The 25,022-nt window shown below is 41.9% G+C and overlaps 1 protein-coding gene across 2 annotated transcripts; it reads left to right on the forward strand.

Moving 5' to 3' along the window:
- The first annotated feature begins 901 nt into the window (after window positions 1-901).
- akap11 (A kinase (PRKA) anchor protein 11) lies at window positions 902-24,976 on the forward strand. 2 transcript variants are annotated; one of them, XM_029833543.1, is made up of 12 exons: window positions 902-954; window positions 2,157-2,262; window positions 4,492-4,602; window positions 4,682-4,735; window positions 5,361-5,492; window positions 5,659-5,911; window positions 6,169-10,225; window positions 11,668-11,796; window positions 12,335-12,421; window positions 14,797-14,843; window positions 15,438-15,625; window positions 24,525-24,976. In XM_029833543.1, the coding sequence occupies exons 2-12, from the start codon at window positions 2,200-2,202 to the stop codon at window positions 24,603-24,605; spliced, it is 5,202 nt and encodes a 1,733-aa protein (XP_029689403.1). In that variant the 5' UTR covers window positions 902-954; window positions 2,157-2,199; the 3' UTR covers window positions 24,606-24,976. The 2 variants fall into 2 exon arrangements, with proteins under 2 accessions (XP_029689403.1, XP_011615227.1); XM_011616925.2 differs by lacking the exon at window positions 24,525-24,976 and adding an exon at window positions 16,385-17,936.
- The last annotated feature ends 46 nt before the right edge of the window (window positions 24,977-25,022 follow it).

A 25,022-nucleotide genomic window follows, 5' to 3' on the forward strand; every position in this document is an offset into this window, starting at 1 on the left:
AAATAAATGTTGCAATTGATATAAATTGTGGGAGATATATTATGGGGATATATTTGTCAATAGTCGCTGCACTACCAGCATAACTGGGCTATATTTTATTTGCGTTACATGAATAAATGAATGCATGAACATGAATGAAAACTCTAGAACTGTATTTTAGATCAATCACCACTAAAAACAAGAAAACTATTAAAACACTAGATTTCAGACAGACTTTTCAGAGTTTTCATTTGGACTGATGTTTTTTCTGTGATATTCTATTTTTTACTTTTCTGCAACAAATAAATAAATTAATATATAATTATATATCTAATTATATATTAATATATAATATATATATTATAATAATATATATAGAATTAATATATATATTAAATAAAATTAAATAAATTAATGAAAAAACTGCATAACAGGAGGTTGGAAATCAGCTTCTAATATGAATGGGTTACTTTAATTACTCTGACAGCACAAAAAATAGAAGATGCAAAAAAGTATGCATCAAACGATTTGAAAACCAATATATTGTTTGTGGGAGGTCTTAGACAACAGCTCCAGTGTCTGTTTATCGGAGCACTGTTTGAGGCCCTAACCCTTGTGCACTAATCTTAACAGATGGAATAATTCCATTTTAATTTGATCTATGTGTATAGTGGAGAGGGATTTTGACTAGTTTAGGATTGACGTCCTCCAACTGGCAAGACATTCGGAAATAGATGATGAAAGATATAGTTCTATATATAGTTCTATATAGTTCTTATAGTTATTCCTATTAAATATACTCTTGAATATTAGTAACCGCAAAGACGTGAATACTTGTACTGCTGTACGGTGTTTTGGGCCTGCTGTTACGCTCCCGAGCAGTGGGGGGCGCTGGTGCAACAATGTGACAGATAGCCGCCGCTAAACAGAAAAGGAGTAAGTAGAGCATCGCAAGATCTGTCACCCAGCTGCAAGGTAAACACTTTACTTTGAACTATAGTTGCTTGTTACACAGTAAAATTATCAGCAGCTTTCAGCCGTCGGTTTCTATAGTGCTCCATAACCTGACTGATAGCTCAGTGGCAATGCAGTAACATCTCTTTAATGATTTGATGAGAGAATCAGCGGCTCAGGCCTGGTGATGCTGTTTTCTGCGTGATTGACAGGCCGTCACTCGCTTCGTTGAAATGGTTTTTCTGTGTATGGTTTTTACGGCGTGCGCTGGTTGGTTATATGGTGGCGCGTCCGCACAACGATAACGCAACCGGGATCCTGCAGCCCTTTATGTTTCGTACATCCTCACGACTGAAGACGCAAATCACGGTCGTCACTGATATGGCCTGTTCTACCAACATTATCCGCAACATTAACAAATCAGTTGTGCCGTGACCAACAACACCATCAACATCATCATCATCATCATTGTCATCACCATCATCATCATTTTAAACATTATCAGCGACATTTCCCTTAAGCATCAATTCCTCTTTAGCACAGCAGGTCACCGGCTTCCATCAAAACAACAGAATCGATGTGTTTTTGTATCCTGTCAGAATGGATGCAACACTTGTAGCAGGCCTTCTGGTAGAAAGATCATCTTTAGGTAGAATTTCTACGGCTCTGGTTGTCTGATGGCTACAGGCATCATATGCATTTAAAAACACTCTTTTATCATTTGGAGCATTTGACTTCCCTCTGATTCTCTTATTCTGTACTCAGCTGGTAAACTTGTGATGTGATGCTCCAAATAACAACTCATTAACAGTTTGACTCCAGTGGGAAAGGTTGGATTTTTTGTGAGTGTGAAGGTCATTAAACGATACATCCCATCAGCTAAATGACTCCCAGGCAGAGATCTATACATAGCTCATTTGAACTACGTATGAGACTCATATTTGGGTCTGTGCACTCCTAATCAGAATTTTTCAATCCCAGAATAATACACAGGCTTTTTTGGAGATTCAATACAAAACACGATAGATGCTGTTTTACAGAATTTAGTTTCACTCTAAATACTTGTCATAGTTGTATATGAATAAATCTTATAGGGGAAATTACGTAAATAAATACATATGTTTGTTGCTCACTCCTTAAAGATTTAAATATGAATTTATTATTTCTTAAATGTTTTTATAAGAATACTCACACTAATTCCTTATACTTTCTGATATTTTAAGGTGAGCAGCCTGTCAACTGCTTGTGGCTCCTGTCTGTGTTGACATGGACACCTACACTCGTATTAGAGGAGCTCCACTAAGATCGAGGTCATCAGTCCGGAAAGAGGTCTGTGCTCTGAGACGAAGCAATGTTTTATCACACAGTGTGTAATATTGTTATCAGAGTATACTTTTATTAACTGTAAATATCAGCATCTCGATATTCCACTGCTCAGTTTTCAGAATATTGATACCTGGGCTATAATCATTAACTTTTTTCTTTTTAACAATTTAGTCAATTCAGTCAGTGTTGTCACTAACAGAGTTTTAAAAAGTTATTTTAAACTCCTTTAACTGTTACTTTTATCATCTGTTACTTCATTATTATTGTCTAAACGAATGGTCAATTTACTTTTGAAGAATTTGAAGATATGTTCATTTTTCTTCTTTAATTTAAAACCTACTTGATTAAATTGTTTTATAAAATGTGACATATTAGCGATCATATCGGTATTGGCAGATTGACGGTGGTATTGATATGGTCACACGTCAGCATTGGGCTGATCCTAGCTGATATAAAGGATCTGCAAATGTTTTCATGCATACTCTGTTTCCCCCACGCTGAGTGTATTTGCTTATGCTACAGACGGCAGAGGATTTGTGTTGGATTAATAGGGAAAGAGGAGAAATATAAGGTGTTGCATATTCAAGTATGAATGATGTAGTCAGTCTGTGAGCAGCGTGTTGTGCGAGAGGCAAGGAGCAAGACAGCAGAGTGAGTGGAATGAAGCATAGCATGTGAATGCATGTGCGAGACAGAGATGGTGCTAATAAATTGCCTGTTATTGCTCATATTTAATAAAGGCTGCACCCTGACAGGACAGAGAACTGTTTCTTCAACCCACTGTTGATATAAATGGAGATTGGCCAGATGTTGTGAATCTGGCTTCCAGCCCTGGAGTTAAATAAATATCTTCTCTGCCCCTAGACTACACTCTGGGGGCCAAAGCAAGAACAGTGTTAACATTATGTTAATACATGTGTTTGAAAAATGTCCCATCATTAACTAAACTGTAGGAGTCATGTAAATCACATGGTGCCCAAATTATGTCTCTCAATGACCGAGTTATATTGGGGTTGAACTGTATTTATTTGAACATTGTAATGCAAATTGTGTTTTTTTGTTTTTTTTAACTGGTTACCCTTAAAGTTTGAATTTCTATGCATTATAATAGCATTTAACTTTATCTGCTGTAATGTTTGCAGCATGAAAGTTTATAAAAATGTGCTGTGAACTTATATGCGGATTCAATTAAGTACCGTAATTTCCGGACTACAGAGCGCCTGATTATAAGCCGTATAATCTAATTTTAGAAAGAAAATCAATTTTCTACTTATACAAGCCGCACCGGATTTTAAGCCGCAGGTATCCCACATAGTAATATGAAAAGTTAGATCGACAACATTCAGTACCGGTAGATGTTTTTATTACCGTAAGAGACGAGTCACTGACCACTGACAGACAGGTAAGAAACAACAGACACTCTTTTCACTTATATGTTTATACAGAGACCTTAAATCCAAATTTTATCACGTCAGGATTTTTAAACTTTTCTTTTAATTTAATCTGCTTAGCAACATAAACAACAGTGTCTGTAATGCAGCTTCCTTGAAATATACGTTTGTATCAGCTACACACAAATTACGTTGTTTATACTTTTTTACTCAAGCAATGAACAATCTAAACCCCCCGATGGTCCACCTCTAAAATCTTCTATTTTCATCACGGTGGCGATTGCTTTTGCCTTCGTCTGATTTGTACAGCGGAAACACCGCGGCCGCCTGCTCTCTGTGTGTTCACCCAGTCTTCCAGAACGTTTTCAAGCTCGGGCCACCTGCGATGTTTACGTCTAAAAGCTTTTGTCGTCTTTTTGCTTTGGATCAGTTCTTCAGGCGGGCGTCTCCACCTTCTCGCCATTGATTACCGTAATGTATGCAAAGATTACGCGCGGCAGCTCGATTTCCTTCTTCAACCGCAAGAGTGATCGCTTAAGTCGCATCATATGCTTTTCTTCTAGTATTTTCCATGTTGATGAGGGTTAGTTAAAAATGACCGATTCACAATAGTTGTGATAGTGCGCCACGAAAAAAAACATAAATAAGCTGCACCGTAGAATAAGCCGCAGTGTTTAAAGTGTAGGAAAAAAGTAGCGGCTTATAGTCCGGAAATGACGCTATGTGCCACTGAGCTGAACATATATTTCAGTCACCCTCCCCCGAGAGATGGTGCATGTTGATTATTTTATATACTTCAACACCGTGGCTGGACTGGAGTTTTCTGCTTCACGTGTTTCAGACTGTGCATGACTGTAGTGTTCAGTGTGTGAAGAGCCTCTTGAGAAATAAGAAGGAGCTGTGCAGTGTTGACCTCGAGCTGCCACCCAGAGAGTCACGCAGTTTGACAGAGGTTGGTCACACAAATAACAGTTCGACCACATTGTTAAAATTAAAACGCACAGTTGCTAATGTTCCGTGTGCTTGTTCAGATTCATTATGTGTGTCTGCCTCGTCTATGTGAAGAGGACGATATCAGCCATCAGGTAAGCTGGATTCACGTGCATGTTAGTGACTGTGGAACTTTTTTCTTAAATAGTCAAGATCTAAATTGCTTTTAAAAAAAATTATATTTAATCTCTAATCCTGAAAGCTTCTTCAGTTCCAAATCACTACAAGAATTCCCCAAATCTCCACTTCTAGTGGAGTTGACCTCTGTCATTGTTTGATCCTTGGGTTGCATGAGTCGAGGCATGAATGAATTTTAAGCTGCTGGGGAGATTTTGACACTTAAATTTGAGTTGTATATAGTCTCACAATGCACCACTTCTCTGCAGTGGAGAAGTTGTTCTCGTTTAACATTAATAGCCACAACCCTCCCTCCACCCGTCTCTCTCCGCCTTGTCAGAGTTGTTTTGCTCTCCAAAGTCAGTCCCTTGGGCAGAAGATGTGACATTGCTGTTTGCTTGTAGATAATCTGTCCAGTTTTGGCTTCGCATGAGATATTAGACTCTGGTTTCACAATAGTGGCCCTCAGCCAATACAGTTGTCATATAAAACTATAATTAACTATGGTCAGTCATAAATTTGAGAATGGGTAAGAGAAGATTGATTACATTTTGTATAATTTATCCTCAAGTCAATCCCTCTTTGTAATATGTTTTCCATCAGGCTCTATTATCGCTACCAGGAGGACTTTATGAGATTCTCAGGTCCGTCCACATTCAAAACCTAAAAAATGATGAGGTTCTACTGCTCAAAGACGCGCGCACCCTGGCACTGCTGAAGGATGCTGGATCTCTTGTAAGTGATCACCTTATAAATCATATCTCAGATTGAAAGAACAGTCTTGGACAGTGTGTCACATTGTTTTCAAATGAGGAGGAGACGAAGTGAACTTTAAACTTTCTCTACTTTTTTAAAAGTAATATATATTTACCCCTTTTCCTCTCTCTTTTGCTTTTTTCAGTGTTGGCTAAAGACTGTGTGTGTGCTCAGGCATAATCCCAGCTCTAGTTTCAGTGTAGGAGCTTTGATGGACTTGCTTGGGTGTTATATAGCAGGCGTCCGCTATGCTTTGGAGCTTCAGACCCTTCAGACATGCACAACAGTGCCAAACCAGACTGAGGAAGATGATACCAACCAGTCGGTTTCATCCATTGAAGATGACTTTGTCACAGCTCTGGAACATCTGGAAGAGGAGGACACGGGAGGCAAACCCTGTATGTGTCGTATGGCTGCTTAATGCTTTAATCTATTAAACCCTTGTAGCAAAGATATTATTGCATAGTATTAAGGCAATAATTCTGGGTTTCCTATTTTTACTCTTCAACAGCAGTTAACTACCTTCTTAATGTAAAATAAATTTGCTATCTAGACAAGAATCAGATGTGTCTCCATGACCTCTAGTTGAGCATTTTAAGCATAAATCCATTTAAGTGTTTATGTATGTTTTTTTTCCTTCTCTTTTCTATTCCAGTATCTTCTTCCTACCACCTATGTAAAAAGCGTGATGTGGCATTACAGACAGTCCCTGCCCATAGCAGAAGAAAGGAATCACCAGCCTCCTGCATAATCATGAGCTCAACCTCGGAGAAACGTAGCTCATGCCATGATGTGTCTGTCCCAGTCCAGAAATCATCAGTCCTAGAGTCCCAGTGGACTCCGTTTAAGCCTAGAGGTTGTGTCCCTTCTCCGCTAACTCATGTTAGTGAGTCAGAAGAGTCTGAGTGCTCTAGTCCCAGCCCAATCATTTTTCTGGATGAGGTGGGCTACCAGAAGAGCTTGCTAGCCAAACTGGACATTCCACAGCTGCCAGGTGAACCCAGAGAGCAAGTTGAAGACTCAGACTCTGAAGTTAGTGAATTTTTTGATAGTTTTGACCAATTTGACGACCTAGGTGAGCTATGCTCAGAAAGAAGCACTCTTACCCTGCCTCTAGATATCACTAGCATCCCAACAACACAGAAAAAAACACCTCAGTCTTGTACCAGTGGGTTGGTATCCAAAAATGTTCCAAGGACTTGCTCCACCAAGGGTATGAATCCTCAGCGATTTGACCAATCCTCTCTTCCCGCCAATGTGAAAAAGCCCACTCCTTTAAAGCCAGACTCTGCCTACACATTCCTCACTGAGGGGTCGGACTCCTCTTGGCCAGTGCAATGCCCCTCTGAAGATAATGGTGGACTACTGTTCAGCCCTGTCACCTTTTCAGCTTTCAGCCCATTAGTAGACTGCAGTACAACGATGGAATACTTTTGGAAGACTGATGGAGAAGACAGTCCCGGGCTCCATAAACCCAATAATCTCTGCTCTTTGTTTAAGCGATATTCAGACTTCGCCAGCAGCCTGTCAAAAGAAATCCTGGAGTCTGTGTGTGGCTACAAGTCTGCTGTCGATATCAGTGAGAACAAGAATCTCAGCTGTGTCTGCCACAAGGAATTTAGAAACACTTCAGGTTACATGATGAAGCTTTCAGAAATACAAGAGACTGTGACAGTAGCCAAGATTCAGAAGAAATTACCATGTTTGAAGGATGGCATTCAGAGGTTTGCCACTGACCTGGTGCAAATAAGCTTGGGGAGTGCCTTGCGAGACCTCCAAAAGAGTGTGTCTTGCACAAGCACCTTGTGTCACCTCGCAGCCAGGCTCACCTCCTCTGTGTTTCAAATGGCCTTCCATGAGATTGGCATGCGCTATGCCTATTTGTTAAAGGAACGAGCAATAAGTGGATTAGCTAGCCTCTTAGTTGGAGAGGCCTTGTCTGGAGCACTAAAAGAGTTTCTGATGATAAAAAATCAGATTTTCCACAGCACAGTGAAATGTTTCGCTGCTAATCTGGCTGAAGAGTTGGTGTTTGAAGGGACCATGGAAGTATGTCAATTTTCACACCCATCCACCCCCATCACTCCCAGTGAGTGCTTCTTTGGCCACAAGCAGTCCGGTAATGACGAAGTGGTTTCTTCTTATGCGTCAGACCTTTCTGAGTCCGTTATCCAAGAGGTTTTCATTGAGCTCTCACAGACTTACTTTGCATTCCCCAGCGAAGCAGCAATTAGTGTGTCTCTTGACAACATCTATGTTAGCACAGAAAAAACTAGCACCGGAACGTGCAGTGCCTCGGATAGTCAGCAGAGTGTTAGTGACAAACCAGCTGCCACAGAAGAGGCCGATGCTGATGGGACTTGTACAGTACCCAAAGCCCTCTGCATTATATCGGGAATGGCCAGTGGTATTCCTGTGCCCCAAGCAAGCCAAGTTCTTTCTCATGTTTCGCTAAAACATGTTGAGCCCTACCAACAGCTCAGTTTTCCACATAACCCACAATCCAGCAGTGAAAGTCTAAAGGAATCTGCCTCTAACACCATTACAACCACACTTGGTCGCCTTCACAGTCATGAAATTGAGACTCCAGTAAGCGAAATAGAGTCGTCCCAGAGCAAATCTCCGTTACAAAACTTTTCTGGTGGCATGGTGGATTTGATAGTAAATGGGGCTTGTGATATAATAACCTCTTCAAAAATGAAGAAGAGCCTGGGCGATTGTGCTGATTTCTTAACCAAGACAATTGGAACCCAAAGAGATTCTAACGAGGAAATAGTGGGCAGGGAGGCTCCAAATCCACCAAGGAAACAGGAAAATGACAGGGAAGGTTGTAGATATGACTGTAGGTACTTTGGATATGTTAAAAAGGACGATTCAGGCTCTCAAGATGACTTACTCACACTCTTAGACCAGAATTCTAGTGGAACTCCTGACATCCCTCCTAACCCTCAGAAGTCCAAAGATCTCTCCAAAAAAACACAGAAAATTCCGAAGCTGACCAAACTGTCCACAAAAATCCCCCCTACTACTCCTCCACCGATCCCTTCCTGTCATCCTCGCAGAGGTTCAGGAGAACCTCCTGTGGCCAACAGGGCTGAATTGAGTTACAAATTGTTAAGGTCCGTCTCTGACCAGATAAACGCCAAAGAGGATGAAGACAAACGATTAGAGGAAGAGGAGGTGATTGGTATTAACTGCGAGGAAGCACGTTCTTCACGTGAAATAGGTAGGAGGCCTGTTTGCAGAGTGTCCAAAAAGGAATCCCTTTATGCGGAGTGGTTGGCTTGTCATATTTTATCCATGGCAACAGAGATGGATGGATTGGGAATGGAAAAAGGGGAAGGAAATCTGAGCTTTAGTGCTGAGGGGAGGGCCAGTGTGACACACTTTTCAGAGTGCACCTTGAACACTTTATGGGTGTATGCAGGGGAGGTGGCTGGGGAGGTGATCAGCGATGTGATGCAGACGGTGAGCTCTGCACAGCAGTGTCCATATCACAGAGTGCTCAAAAAAAGGTGCAACAACAGATGTAGCGCTGAATGTTTGTATTACAGCTGTCACCCGTCACAGACTAGTGCCAATGATTATAGAGACAGGAGCGCAGGGTTGCTGGCTGACAAATTATCTAAAGACATAACGGCTTCTGTTTTAAGATCACCCACATCTGCCTCTAGAACACTTGCAAGTGGTTCCTCCTCTCCGTCTTTAGAGTATCCTTCTGAGATTGTCACCAATAAATTTGCTGGCTACCTCATCAAGGTACTGAAAAAAGAAGGTAGTAGTAGGGACCTTGTCTACCACTCCACAAAATTAGACCTAACTCATGCAGACCCTAAGCTCAAGCAGAAGCCCTCTCCATCACACTTTCACTCTTCTTCTTGTAATAACTCTTCCTCACTGAAAAACCGAGAGGCCCCAGGTAATGATGGTCCACGTTGCTCTGAGACTCGTCGAGAACACACGGATCTGGCAAACTTCGCCGAGTCCTTGGCGAACAACATTACCTGTGATGCAACATTGAAGCTCGTCTCCTCTGCAAGGCTTCCAAAATCTTTGACTGACTCATGTCTTTATAGAAAATCCAGACTCGCAGACACGACAGACCATCTGATTAGGCACTCTTTTTCCTGTCCCTTCATCGATAAAGAGAGTGAGGCCAAGAGAAGTGTGCATGATGGGGTCTGTAAAAACAGGGCAAAGCCTGCCATCAGACACTATGCCAACAAAACAGTTGATAACACACTGGAGATGAGCCTGTGTTCAATCGGACGTTCTTCCCATAAACCCCAGGAGATCCACAGCTCTGATAAACACACCCGCGTTTTGTCTGAGATGTCGCTGCACGGACAGACTGCAGAGCAGAAGGCGCACCATTATTGTTGCAGCCCAGAGGGGCCGCACTGCCCTGAAGTCAAGAGGCACAGTCACCAGCCCGTGTTGCACAAGAAGAAAAGGATGCCAGAGTGTCAAGCAAGAGCTGAGTCACTTTGTAGCCTGGAGGTTCCAAAGATCCACATTGACCAGTACCACAAGACCGCATTTGCAGAAGAGATGGTGGCTATTGCCATGGAAACAGCCAAACATGAGCTAAGTAACACTAGCCTTAATGTAGAGAGTGGCATCGGCCACGATGGAACCAGCTATGACAACAGCCTAACAGCTGAAATCACGACGTCAACACTGTCCAAAACCTGCCATGACGCCAACATCAGGTACACGGACCAAGAGACACGGTGCTCAATTACTCATGTCTGTTCTATCATGTCATCTTTGCTTTGGTTAGAGATGTGTCACATGTTTAATGTACTAATCTACTTGTTAGAGTTTCTTTACTTCAAGGGTCTGACCTCATACATTCATTCATTTGTTTTATTTTTTAAACATTTGGACGTTCCATTTCAAAATTAACATTGACAGATTCAATTTATATAACTTAACAGTTAAAACTCAGCGGGAAAAACGGTCTGTTGACGAACAATTTAAGACACTCCCATGTTTATTCCCTCTTGAAACGACTGAAATCACACACTGTAACACATCAGGTGCACATTTTGAAAGCTTTTCTCATTTTAAACCCTGACATGTAGTCTGGTGCTCCTGACTGTTGAGTGAGATTGAAAGAGCTATCAGGCCATCAGGCAGAGGACTGTAGTGAGTCTGGTGAGGGTGGGGGACTTTTAAACATCTGCCAACATGCCCGGGTCCCTCTGTCCAAGGAAGCAGACCACAGGGTTCTAAAGGAAGTCTCCAAAAGCCTGAAAATATCGTCAGGTGATCTCCAGCTGACTCTTGGTACTGCTGCTGTAAAAGTGCTTCTCTGATCAGGAGGAGCCTGAGACAGAGCTGAACCTTCATGGGAGGTGTGAAAGTAGGAAAGCTTTGCTGTCTGAGGGAAACACCAAGGCCGGACGGACAATTGAATTATGTTCCTAGAACCCATGAGTCTATATTTGAATTATTTGGACACCAGAACAGAAAACATGTTTGGCGTGAACCAAATACAATATTCCAGCTCAAGAACATCATCTCAAGTTCACATCATAGCATCCATTGAATTCCACTTTAAATCAGAGGCTGTTGAGGAACATGTGAGACCATCTGTATAAAAATTTTAAACCTGAAGAAGAACTAGACCCAGCAACATGACCCAAAATAACAGTAATTCCACCAGCAACTGGTTAAAAACTATAAAATAAAGAGTCCAGGCATGGATGAGATAAAGCCCGGATCTTAATCCCAGCTGGATTGTGTGGGATTACTTGAAATATGAATCAACGTGGGGCAAACTCCTCTCAGACTGGTGTCAGTCTGGTAGATGGCTACGAGCAGTGTTTCACTGAACTTACTACAACCAAAGGGAGAAACACCAGCTATTAGGGGGTAGATTGTCCTCACCTTTTCCTCAGATATGCATTTTTTTTTTAGTTTTTTAAATATTATTTTTTGTTTTCCTGTAATTTAATGGATAAATTAAACCAATCTTAGTGTTTGAAATGATGAACATTTTTAATTAAGAACTAAATATCTAACTGGGCGTCCAAATGTTTTCACCTGCTGTTTTACCACAAAGATTTCACATTACAAGTTTAATAGTAGAAATAATTGCAGAATATTTGATACTTCAACTCCTGTTTTCCTCCCTTTATCTCTCTAGTTTTTCTAGGCGAGAAGCCACTGAGCCCTCTGTATCCCAGCAACTTAGTGTTGGAGATGATAGTCTGGGCAGCTGGTCAAACCTGAGTTTCGAGGATGACAGCAGCAGCTTCCTCCACCTCAGCGACAGGTGTTCGCCCATTATCTCACACACAAGAAAATAAATCACTTTTTGTGTTTTATACTTTTTTGTGTTTACAAAAGTCCAAACCATAATCTTACCTAGGGTAACAAAATAGCTATAGGCAGCTCTGCGCTAGACCAATGCCAGGCTAATATGCTGCACCAGTAGATGGCGCTGTAGTCCTTTCCCCCATGAGAAAGTATGTATGTTTGCATCTTTACCCAATTCCACTGTGACTGTGTTACATGCCCTAAATTAAAATATATATATATTATCTGACACACTTTTGTTCACCCCATTAAAATAGTTTAATTTGTTAATAATTTCTGATGATGATCTCTGGAAGTAAAGCTACTGATTTTCTGTCTTTACATACTGAAGGAACATGTCTGGCGATTCTGAATGCCATGCTGATCTCAGGCTGTATTCTCTTATTTGCATCATTCACTGGATCTACACTTTTGACAGCTTGTGCAGTTAAATCACTCTTCAGCAGGGTGATGTGTTTCGCTCCCATCATTGTTACAGTGTGTTCTCTCCCCAGCACCAATGGGAACAGTAGTAGCTGGAGCAGTCTGGGCTTGGAGGGGGAGGCTTATGAAGAGCATATATCATTCTCTCCGTCTGACAGGTTGGTCAGGACTTTGTTTGTTCTCTAAAGTTTTTACTTTCTTGCTTCCAAAGTCATCAATAACAGTAACATACAGTTGAAATATTGTGTCTTTTTGCCACCAGTAGCATTCTGGCTATTGTCTGTGATGTTGGAATAAATTCACTGGTTGTAGCTTTTCATAAATCATATTTTATCATACTTACTCACATAGTGCTCAGAAAGATTTTCAGGTCTATTCTGGATTTTATAGCAGCTAATAAAGAGAAACCAGAATGGAAGAAATCTGATCTCATTGGCTAATTCCTGTCAGCACTCTAACTGCAGTGCTTTGGATAAGATGGAGGTTTTCCAGAGTATTATTGGGAAATGCTGATAACAATGAATTACACGGTCTTCCCTTGGACCGTGACGGATATTGTGAGAATTCCTTGAACGATTCGCATCTGCCAAGATTCTATGGGCCCAATGTTGTTCAGGGATTGTCTTGTAATGGTTGTGCAAAGTTTAACAATCCCCTAAATTGTGCTTCACTCATACAGTGGCAGTGGTGCTTTTTCATAGAGGTTAGACAGCTCGTTAACGGAGGGATCTCTTTTTCTGCTGTGGAGCAGAGACGCAATGACCAAAGGGTCTATAGACTTCAAAATAATTAAAAATAACTTTAATTTGTGATGACTTCTACACATTTTGGTACAGAACATGTGATTATAGAGATAGGATCCAACCTGGCATCCCGGGCCACCTTTGAATGTCAAGTAGAGAGAGGTCACAGCGTCTTAATGGCGAAGCAGAGAGCGTCAAGCCACAGATTCTGTAGCATCAAAAAGGGTAAATCTGCACCATGACTACTGGGTGTATTCTATGAATGTAATACACCAGAGCGAAAGAAAGTTTTGAAGGCAAGGAGATTTTTTTAGGTATTGGAATTTTTGTAAAAGAGAGAGAGACTTGGGAATCTTTATTGGTGGGGGAATCTCAACATTAGGCTGAATCATACATTGGCCTCTCCTTTCCTTTATTTTTTGCCCGAATATCCCAATTCATGAGCGAATTGAGTGATTTTCAGTCCCTTTAGATCTTCCAGGGCCAACAATTTCCGGACTGGGATAAACATATTTCAAGACACATTTGGAAAGGACAAAAACTGTGAATGAATTAAGGAGATGTGCATTAGCTCCAGACTTTAAACCTCAGAAGTGGAAGACAAGGTATCTGAAATGGGCTTTGTTTTTAAGAAAGGAGATTGGGAATCTCTGTGTGAGTGACCATCTGCATCCTGCCCAGAGGAGTGCACTCTTCTTAGTTGTCATGCACTTGCAGAGTTGTTGTTGGTTGCTCCAGCGTACAGGTTGGAGTATTCGCACAGCGCCAAACAGCACGCACAACATGGCTCTGTCCCTGCCTGTGTGGTTTCCCCTGAGGGTGGACCAACCTCTGCCTCTCAGTGTTGCCAAGCTCGAAAAGGACAGGAATGTGATTCTGAGTTTTGTGGAAGCACCAACATCATCGGGGATGACAATGTTTTGGAGTTTCTTCCTACTTTTCTTGGTCTGCTCTGGTCCTCTTTAAGGTTTTAATGAAAGCCCAGTTCAGATAGCCTCGTGTTTTGAGACTCCTGACGTCCAAAGCGCCCTTTTTTTTTGCAAAAAAAAAGGAGAAACAGCAGATCAAGAGTGCCCTCAAAACATGCAGCTGCCTGAACTGGGCCATTCATTAAAAATACACAAAGGAACCGAGCAGACCAAGAAAAGTAGGAGCGAGGCCAAAACATCGGTTCGGGTAGCCACAAAGTGTTGCTTCAGTTGTTAGTCGACATAAATTCTCTACTTTGACTCTGGCAGTGTGAAAACAAACAGTAAAAGTGAAATGCCATCTCATATGTTTTCTCATCATACTCCTGCTTCTCACTCAGTGACTGCTGGGATGGGCTCCAGCACCCAATGACCAAGACTGTGGATAAGTGGTAGTTAAGGGAATAAAACCAACTGCTGGATAGATGAATGAAAGGATGGATATCCAAGTGAGACAAGCTTGGTTGCCTGTTATCATTAAATGTAAAAAAAATTAAAAAATAAGATCAACCATTTCATAAAGTAGAGGAATGACTCATTTCCCCCCAGAAGAAACAAAAGTGAGTGCTTAAGGTTTTGTGTTAGAAAGGAAAAGTCAGGCTTCAGAGTGATCCAATTTTAATTTTAGTGATTATGGCTGAACGGTCAAAACAGATTGAAACAGATTAGTAAACATACTGCACGACTAATTGCAGGAAAATATAACTGGTTGGAAACATGGCGTTAGTTTGTCACTGTAAGGTGCATTTTAAGCAAACTACTAGTCATTATTATCTCAGTAGCAGCAGCTAGTTAACCCATGTGCTATTTCCCCTGCAACAGTGACAATACAGAAGACAAGGAAAGTGGGGTTAAAGAGGAATCCAGTGGTAAGAGCTTGTCTGTTACTCAGTAGTTCATTTATATTCATTGTAATAATGAATTCCTAAATGTATTTTTAGTCACATATTGATTTTTTTTACTGATAATTTGATTTTTAAAAAAGAGTTTTTGATATATTAAACGGCAAACTGGAGGAGACCAGATTAATGTGCAGATGGTTTGGATTCTTATTTGGGTCTTAATCTTTCCATGGCCCGAGTGTGAGAGCACTTATGTGTGTGTGTATGTGATTTAAACACAACTGTATTTAGTCACACTAAAGACTCATCATCTTCACTCCTATATGCCCACTCAGTCTGGGTGTGTTTCAAGCCAGACAGCTTCCTCCCAAGTCTGAAGGGAGGGAGGGAGGGAGAGAGACTGTTTTATCTTTTTAGAACTCTCTTTGGATTGCAGAATATGTCTCTCAGTCAATCAAAGTGAAGCTATTGACATACATTCACTATATGTCCTCTGAAGTTTAAAAATGAGTGTTGGGAAACATCAGATGGAATTAAAATGATAAAAGAGAAAGAATTATAAAAGGAATAGTAATATTTCTGCATAAGTAACCCTGTGAACCTTGTTTGTGTGGACCGCAGAGACGCTGTGTGTGGACAGAACTTGCAGGACCACTCTGGTCATTGTGAACTCCGACATCAGGGGGAATGGGTGTGACCCTCAGCACGCGAGCGTGGACCCGCAGCTTAGGAGCATGCTGCAGTGGGTGGCAGCTTCTTTAGCTGATATTCCTCACATCCAGCTGACGCGTGATAAAGACCTCAAGCAGGTAATTACCAAGAGCCCAAACCCCCCATTAGTCATCTACAACAGGTTTTCACATTGGCAGTCATAGTTAAAGCTAAAGACTTTCCTGAACGTGTCATATTATCTCAATGAAAGCAGTCATTCTTTCCATGACTGCTGAATGTTCCAGAGATGAGCAAACTTGTAAAGCGGTATCCCTGTTTTCACTACGGTTTGTTTTTCTGTGGAGACAAAACCAAATGTGGTTTGAACCATCATTTCCTGATTTTAATGTTTGTATGTAAAGAGATTGAGGACGAATATACTGCTGCTCAGATAACCACAATGGTCTGGTACAGCCCTGAGTATTCAGCCAAGTGTAAACATCTTGAGACTGTTGTAGTTTGAATCGAGTGTTGATGCAATTTGAATTACTACTGGTGTGTGTTTTCACCCTGGGAAACAAGCGAAAATATTGTGATTTTTATGACATAGCTTGTCGTTTAAATATGCTACATCAACACTGCTGTTGCTTGTCTTGTTTCAAACTTTTTTAATCTCCAAAGGAATGGAGTGGCAGTGTCCTGCACCTGTCCAAGGTTGTCCAGCAGTGTTGGATATTCTGAACTGTTGTTTGGCGCCTTCTCATTCTGCAATATGCATCTTTTTTCTTGGAACAAAGAACTTGTTTTTTTTTAAAAATCAGAAGTGCTTTACATAAGGCTGTAACAATATAGTGCTAATCAGTGAGAGCCACAGTGTCCTTTAGTTAGGTATAAACCATAAACTTTTGCTGTTTCAGCTCCCAGCAGTGGTACAGAGAGTTAGGGAGAAGAAGTGGAAAGTGGGAGAGCTGCTCCACGCAGTGCTGCAGTACTGCGACGTGCTTCATTCAAGCCATGCCAGAGAAGAGGATGTGCAGGCAGACAGAGGGCTTAACCACACCCCCCTCTTCCAGTGGATCCTGGATCATGTGTAGACCACTCTTCCATGGCTTTTTCTTTGTCTTTCTTTCCATCTTTTTGCTATAAACAAGGCTTTGCGAGCTCCATACGCCGTAGAGAGCACCATTTCAATCTGTCAATCTCAAATGACTGCAAGCACTGTGACTGTTGCATGGAAATGGTGTGAGTTGTAGTTCCTGCTCTTTATTATTTATTTCGCAACCGCACTTGTGTCTCGCCTGCATAGATGAGGGGTTGACCCGTAAAGGCAGCACGGAGAGAAAGAGAGAGAGAGAGCGAGAGGTTTGTTTCCAGACACAGTGAAGAGAGTGAAAATATGTGGGGGTTTTTAGGGAATCCCCGTAGTTGCTGGGAGAGTTTCATATAAACCCTGCTGATGTTTTTACAAATGAAATGAACAATTGCACACACCCGCTACACCCTTGTTGCATTCTAAAAGATTCTGATGCTTCGTCTATAGCAGTGCTCTGTACTTTTTCTGTAGAACCGTTCCACCCAGGTTTTTCACTGTCGAAGTACAGATGTTATAAATAATCATGTTGCTCTAAATGTGTATTTTTGATGAACAAAAGACAAAAGCATACGTGGCACTTGGAAATTGGTGTACCTTATATACTACTGTACTGCTCAGCCGCTCCTAAACTCCGTTGTGAAATCTGTAGATTTGTAGACGCTCTGATACACTTGATTGTCAGCTTCTCACTGGAATGCATTTTTAAGACCAGCCTACCTACGTATCCCTGATGTTCCCTAATCTATTTGCCTCTCCCAAAAATATGACTGACATGTATGTATTTAAATATTAGTAAATGAAAATATGTATTATTCAGCAACGTAAAGACTGTTGTGTGGTCCTGTGCATGGCTTTTAATTTACAGTTGTTCTATTTGAGTGTTATCAATTTAGCATTAATACTCAACACACACACACACACCTACACCCACATAGACGCTGGTTTATGCAGTATACACGTTAATACTTATACTCTTACATATGCAGAAATACCTACGTTACCAAAAATAGTACAAGTATTAGTGTATTAGCCTGAAGGATGACAGATTGCAGCAAGTTTCGTTCAAAAGGCTCTATTGAATGTAAACGGTGGAAGTGAATCGGTGTACAGGTTAACAGGTTTATCGATATTTGGATTTGTGACTAATCTACTATTGCTTTGAACCTCTCACGTGTAGTGATCTGTTGTTTCGGCTTCTCCTACACGTGTTGTAAATCTGTTGACTTGCCATTGTCCTCAGTATTTCTTCCTACAGTATATAGAGACATTGAATTTGATAAAGGAGAGCTGTACCTCATCCCTCTCATACTGCGTGTTTCTTCTGCGTCTTTGTACAATCCTGCCAAATCAGAACATTTATTAAAATGTAAGGCTGACTTGGTGTTTTGTTTTGTGTGTTCGCATGTCTGAAAAATTACTGGTAACAAGGAAATGGATTCAACCACGTGGAGTTAATGTAATAGAAATGAGCTCAGTTTTACTTCAGCAACATTAATCCTCATGTCTGCAAGTTTCCTTCTGGGTAGATTTCATTAAACTGGAATGTTACATTCCCTAACTTATTGACATCTTCTGAAACTTGTTTGAGGATTACGTGGACAAAACTCCTACTATGACTAAATTATTGATTAAAGAAATGACCTTTTAACAGGGGGAATCCTCGACTAGGATTAGACTCCTGGGGGGACCCAGTTGCTAATGACCAGTTGGAAACAGGGGAAATGGGGCAAGAAGGACAAAAGCACCACTTGTTCCACTGATGATGCAAGTCCAACACTGAGGGGTCAGTGGGGCCAGAGGTCAGCGCTGGAGCCAACAACTCAAGTCCGTTTTATGTGGAAATGGGTCTCAAATGATTGCTACAGTGATATTTGTTGGCTATGCCCACAGTTACAAAACAATTAGTGTTGGTGTGATTCATTTCCACCAACACTCCCACAGAAAGAAGTAGAGCGAGAAGGACAGCGAGCGCAGGTGCGATTAGGCAGTGAGTCGTCTGAAATATCAGGAGTATTCAGGGTGTTGATGGATTCCACCAACAAATAACTGGGTGGGGGGAGGGAAAATGTGGTCTTTCATTACATTGTTTTCATTTGATTGTCAGCTTTTCAGATGATTTCTATTACCGAGCTTCTCTACCCTTTCATGATCTAGCTTACTAATGCGGCATGGCATCCATGATAAACTGTAGCCTTTTGTCCTAGGAGGGGGGAAACCCATTACATCATCTTAAGATGTGCGGTGTGTTTCATCCTGTCTTGAGTGAGGACATTTTGGGGTGTCTGGGGACTGAATCACTGATATATGCTGTGCTAGGCACCAGACAGTGACGCACTTCTGATACAATGCGATTCAGTTTCTCCTGAAAAGGTCCATCCTTGGAATAAAATCCTCCTTTTAATGATCCGGGAAGCAGTTGTTCCATATCCTGCTTGACACAGGCGGCGCACAGAAGAGAGTTTGCAACATGGTCAGCAGGAGACGCGGCCACGAGAAGCCTGACGTCTCCAGCTGAAAGAGATCTTGTTCTTATTGTGCAAGGAGGCTCTTGTCTTCACCCTCAGACGTTTCTATTACACAGCAGTAATCAATACACCCACTTGCTCTTCTGATGGGTCTGTTGTGGTTCATCTGGAGGTTGAGGGACCAGAACAGGGGCCCGCTCAGAAAGCTCCACATGTGAAGTCAGTGTTACAGCGACGTGCAAACGGGAGCGACTGGTGCTTCCTCTTCCTCTGAACGTGTTCATATTGGCCGTGTTGAGTGAGCTGACCTCTGCTCGCTGTAGCCAGGCTGGGAGAGGTTCTGACTGACCTTTTTAAATCTGTTGATCTTATGAACAAGAGCGCATTTTAATAAAACATCCCACGGAGTGACCACAGGAGAGCCTGAAACACTCATCTTTCAAGTTAGACGCGAACAATATCGCTGACACCCACCCCCCACTATTGTCTCCTCGTTTTCGAGGAGTGACCGCATACTGCCTGAACTTTATGCATGTGCGTGCGTGCGTGCGTGTGTGTGTGTGTGCCTGCGCGTGCTAAGCAACCGGGATATACAATAGAGTTTGATTTCCCAGAGCAATTCAGATCTTGGTACAATGAAAACTATCAGCGTGGGAGTGAAGGGATGGAAATGAAGGGATGGAGACCTTGATGGAAGTAAACCATGAGATAAGAGCTCACATTGGACCGAACAGCTTTGCCGCGTTCAGTCTATGAGTGTTTATCTGAAAACAAGGGAGCGGGACTGGATTGTGGGTGGAGGTGAAACACAGTCGAGGGACTGCTCGTGTTTTCCAGAATTGACCGCGCTGATTGAAAACAGCAGTCGGAGCTTGCTGTGGACTTGGTGACAGGGTAAATAATATTAAGTATTATCAGTAAGCACGGTCGCTGAGCTTGTCTGACTCACAAAAACAAGAACCCGGCATTGGGTTGACGGTGCCGAGCGACTAATCCCAGTGAGGGGAAACCAGAGCAGCGGAGGAAGGCTTTCCCTGAGAGCCTCTGCAGAGCCTCTTCTGATCTATTGACTCAGGTGTGTTTGTGAGTCTGGGTTCGGCGCAGAAAACATCTTGGGAAATCATGACAAAGTCGTGTTTCTTGATGACCTCAGGGTGCTTCCTACATGTTCACACCCTTTCTGGTGCTGAAACAAACACTGGCCTGTATCTTCAGCTGTGATGTCACCACAGGGAAAAAGCAGAGGTCGGGCGTATGAAGTCAGGACCACACAGACAAAGAAAAGCGATCTGCTGATGTCATGATTGGGCTCTCTCTCTCTCTCTCCCCCTCTGTCTGTCTGTCTGTCTCTCGCTCGCTCTCTCTCCCACACACTCTGGAAACCACATCAAATAAACTTGGAGCCGCCTTCTTTTTTGGAATACCCCTCTTTGGGCTGATCATAATGTCAATTTTCTTTGCAAATATGCAGAGTTACAAAAAAAAGCGGAATAGTGACAATTGAAAGAAGATGGTTGAGACAAGGGAAAAAACAGCAAGTAGATGGAAGATCATATTCGAGCTAAAATGAAGTGTGCGCTTGTGTGTGTGTGTGTGCATATACATGTTTATATTTGCATGTGTACGCATATTTGTTTCTGTGTCTAAGTGGCAGACCACCCCTTCTTACAGACAAAGCCCACAGGAGGTTCCTCCCACAGAGGATGTGGGATTAAAGGCCCCGGTAACAATACTCTACTATTACTCATATCCAAACATCTTGGTGGATTTTGTGTGTTGGGCTCACTAAATTACACTCAAAGGTTAATATTTGGTTCAATTTTGTTGTATTATCTTGTGGATTCAAGTTCCACAAGCACATCGTTTGCATTTACACTTGGATATCTAGTTTTTGGTCAGTAACCATTTTCAACTTGCTTTAGCATTAGCATGGCTTCGCCGTCTTTTTCACCCTCTACCTCACGGTGTGTTTTGTTGTGAAATGTTTAGTTTTTCCCCTCAGCCTCCTCTATTGACAACAAAAGCTGTAGGAAGAATAGTGTATTTATAGATTTTGAGTGAGGCTGAAGCATGGTCCCACATTTTTGAGTGGTCTGGAGCTATGTCAGGTAGCCAGGACAGGGTAGGACCGGCCCAGCGTAGGTACAGCTAGCTGTCCCCATGGCAGCTACCGAGCAGCCAGCTAGCCAGGACGGCTGAGTGATGTAGACCAAACCAAAGACCAACAGTGTGCCGCCAACTGTTTCTGTGGCGAACAGTTTTTCCCCACTCAGCGAAATACTCGACTCTGGTTATTCACAACTGTCTTTTGCACTATGTCAAGTGACAACATTGAGGCAAATTTGAAGTAAAGGCTAGTGAAGGCTAATCTGCTAATCTGCTACAGTTACACTTGCTTACACACGGGGCTTCACCGATGGGTGGTCACGAAGATTAATCTCAAGTTTGTGTGTAACTTCCAGACAATGTCTATGTAGTATTTTCTGGTCCCCTTCCTAGTCTGACCCTAGTCTTTGTAGTCATTTGGCATGGTTTTCATGGAAAATCTGGTCTGTTTAAGGGAGACAATGTCCAGCCCACCCAGGATGGCGCTGCTCTCATTTGTAATAATTTTGCCAATTTTCATCTTCGTGCTTCAGTTCTTTTCCTCATGCCTAAAACAGTTCTATTACAGCAGATGTCTGTCAGATAAAGCTGCAGCTGAGTTTGAGAAAGTTATCCCTTTCTTAACTCCTGGACTACTGTATGTTTGCACAGAGTACAGAGTAATTATTGTCTTAGCCCTGCTGAGGTTGACTCTCCTGTTGAAGGTGCAGCAGCATCACAGTGTACCGTCCTCGATACTGTTGCCCCCCTGAGAAGGAAAACAGTGAATCAGACAAGGTTTGCTCCTTCGTATAATTTGCAGATTAGAACCCTCCAGCACAAAGATTGGAAACGAAGCAGCATTCTTCCACACTAGAAGGCTGCCATCTAGCCTGCAGGGCCAGTCTGATAGCTTATAAAAGGCCCTTGGTAATGCTAAAACCGCCTATTATTCTTCTCTAATTAAAGAAAACAAGAACAACCCCAGGTTTCTTTTCTGCATCGTAGCCAGACTGAGTCATGGTGCCATGGAGCCGCATATTCTCTCAACTCTTCGTAGTGAAAATGTGACGAGCTTCTTCACTAATAAAATTTTAACAAGGAGAAAATCAATGAGGCCACCCAAACAGCTGTTAGACAAGCATTACAAATGTTGTCTGATATAAAAACACCAGAAGGCTCCATTGTGGCGTCACATTACTTTGACTTTATAGTCTTTCCTGAGATTTCCACTTTAATCAGGAGATCTGTGTCGACCTCAGGTTGCTTAGAGGCCATCCCCACACACCATTGATTGGCAGTTCTGTTTTAAGCAACATGGTATGATGATCAATCAATCAATCAATCAATCAATCAATCAATCAATCAATCAATCAATCAATCAATCAATCAATCAATCAGTCCATCCATCCATCCATCCATCCATCCATCCATCAATCAATGTTTATAAAGCTTGTTTTATACAAAAAAAGTGACACAAATTGATTCACATGGTTAAAAGTAGCGCTGACCCTACCCCAGCACACACCCATACACACACTGACATAAATAACAGAATCTTTGAAACGTGGCTGAATCGGGTCAGGACACCCCATCACAGGAAGCCGTCTGCCCTGGGAGCCACTCGGGCCCAAAGCCAGGACGCCCACACCTGGGAGCAGGCCCAGCCGCATGCTCATCGAGCTACAGATCACAGCGCCCAGCGCCCACAGACGCCCCCACTGATGAAGCGCTGGAGAGATTGAGTAAAAAGCTGCATGAGCGAAAATACGCAGAATACTAAACAACTCAGATATGCCTGACTAAAAAAATGAGACATCAGTTAAAAGCCAAATTAAATAGATGGATCTTGAGCCTGCCGTTAAAATTATTAACATTCTCTACAGCCCTCAGGGCCTCCGGCAGACTGTTCCACAGACGCTTCACCATAGGTGTTCGTGATCGTACATTGGGGATTATTAAAACGCCAGTGGCAGAAGATCTCAGGGTCCCTGAGGATTCATATGGCAGAAGCAATTCTGAAAAGTGAAAAGCTCTGAGACCCATAAGACATTTAAAAACCAATAAAATGAACTTAAAATCAATCTAAAACATGCAGGAAGCCAATGCAGTGATTTTGGAACCAGTGTAATATGTGCCTGCCTCCTGGTCTTCATCAGCACAGGTGCTGCTGAGTTTTGTAAAAGTTTTAAAACTGACCTTCAGCAAGAAGGTCTCCCCATATGAGCCTGGTTCTGCTCAAGGTTTCTTCCTGTTAAAAGGCAGGGTTTTTTCCTGCCACTGTTGTTTGGTCGGTCGGGTTTCTGTAAAGCACCTAGAGATAATCTTAATTGAAACAGACCTTATCTAAATAAAGCTGAATTTCATTGAAAGTGAAAGAAAGTGGACACACGAGAAGGGAAGTGAGGACAATAAGGTTCAGTTGAGACGCTTGGAGGTTAAAGGAGTGGAGCGGATTAGGTCAAACGCTGACTCATGATGAATGAGAGGAGGTATAAAGGTGGAACCATGACCCAGGGAAGTGATCCAATGGATCAAGTTTATGTTCCACAGCATCTTTGGCCTCTAGCAACACAGCTTCAGAGCTGATGCCATCTAGACTTCTCTCTATATAGATACAATCAACGTGCTTTCACACTTGGGATATGGGATATTTCTGAAAGGAATAGAGAATGGTTTTATGTCTGGTATTTTTCTTTTCATAAAAAGGTTAAAATATCTGAATATTGTGAGTGCTGCTGTATAATTGGGCTGGTAAAAACATGCCTTGACTGGTTACAGGCACATTAAAAAAATGTTTTCAATTCATTGTTTTCATATCGTTTGATTTCTTTCATTAACCAACCGCTCTGCTATCACGCAGGGTGGGTGTGGTGAGGAAAGTGATGACTACATGTAATAGCCGATACACCGGTCCATTCCCTCTTGTCTAAACAGTTACATCCTCTCCACGGGTGGTGCAGTATGCTTCATCCTCTTCTGATTGCACCGCTGTGGACTCTGGGGTGTCGGGGGGCTGATTCACTAACACGTCATGCTGTATTAGAACAATGACGCCCCTCTCTCAAAATATTATTCATAATCATTATTGAATTTGTCCTGACGATTCTTGAGGATCCATGAGAATTAAGTGTATTGTGCCAACCATGAGCAGACCTTTTTAATCACAACTGGTCATTTTTTTCTCGGATTAGCAGAAGGTTTTTTTTTAAACAAAGGGATTTTACTGCATTCATTTTCAGGGGGATAAACTCATAAAGGTCCAGGGGTTCAGGTGTTATTTAGTATGACACAGGCAGCACAGGGCAGCAGAGGGTTTGCAACCGTTTGCAGGGAGCATCAGGAGTGGAATGTCTCCAAATGAAAGAGATATCCTTGTTATTGTGTAACCATGACTCTTGTCTTTCCCCTCAGATGTTTGTTTTTACACAGCAGTCATCAATACACCTACTTGCTGTGCTGATGGTTCTGCTGTGGTTCAGTTTGAAGACGTAGAGAACAAGCCGGGTCAAAATTTGGGCGAGATGAGCGGATGATACTGACCACCATTCAGGCTCCTTTGGACTTGGGATTGTTTGCAAATGCATTTCAAATGCATTCATTTATATATTAATGCCAGCCTTCTGCATCACATGTTTCATATTTGTTACATTCAGAGAGACTGTGGGGCTCTCGTGTGTTTAACTATGAAAATATATAACCACATAAATCTCATTTTGTTATTGTATTGTGTTGTGTTATTTTTGCTATTTTGTCCATTGTTGTAACAGATTCATATTCTACTTGTAGATCTACACTTTACCTTTTGTGTGAAAGATTCGAGAACTAATTAGTTGCACACTGCCTGAAATCTATTATGGGGAAACTATTGCATTAATTTAAAATCTACACTGCAATTTTCATGGAGTGAAT

This window comes from Takifugu rubripes, chromosome 1 (assembly GCF_901000725.2).
Source record: "Takifugu rubripes chromosome 1, fTakRub1.2, whole genome shotgun sequence".
Lineage (NCBI taxonomy): Eukaryota > Metazoa > Chordata > Actinopteri > Tetraodontiformes > Tetraodontidae > Takifugu > Takifugu rubripes.

Bases quoted from the DNA above. Each gene is read 5' to 3' on its own strand.
- akap11 (XM_011616925.2), top strand. From the start codon at position 2,200: ATGGACACCTACACTCGTATTAGAGGAGCTCCACTAAGATCGAGGTCA. The intron at 4,603-4,681 runs GTTGGTCACACA...GTGCTTGTTCAG, and splicing joins AGTCACGCAGTTTGACAGAG to ATTCATTATGTGTGTCTGCC. The intron at 11,797-12,334 runs GTGTTCGCCCAT...TTCTCTCCCCAG, and splicing joins TTCCTCCACCTCAGCGACAG to CACCAATGGGAACAGTAGTA.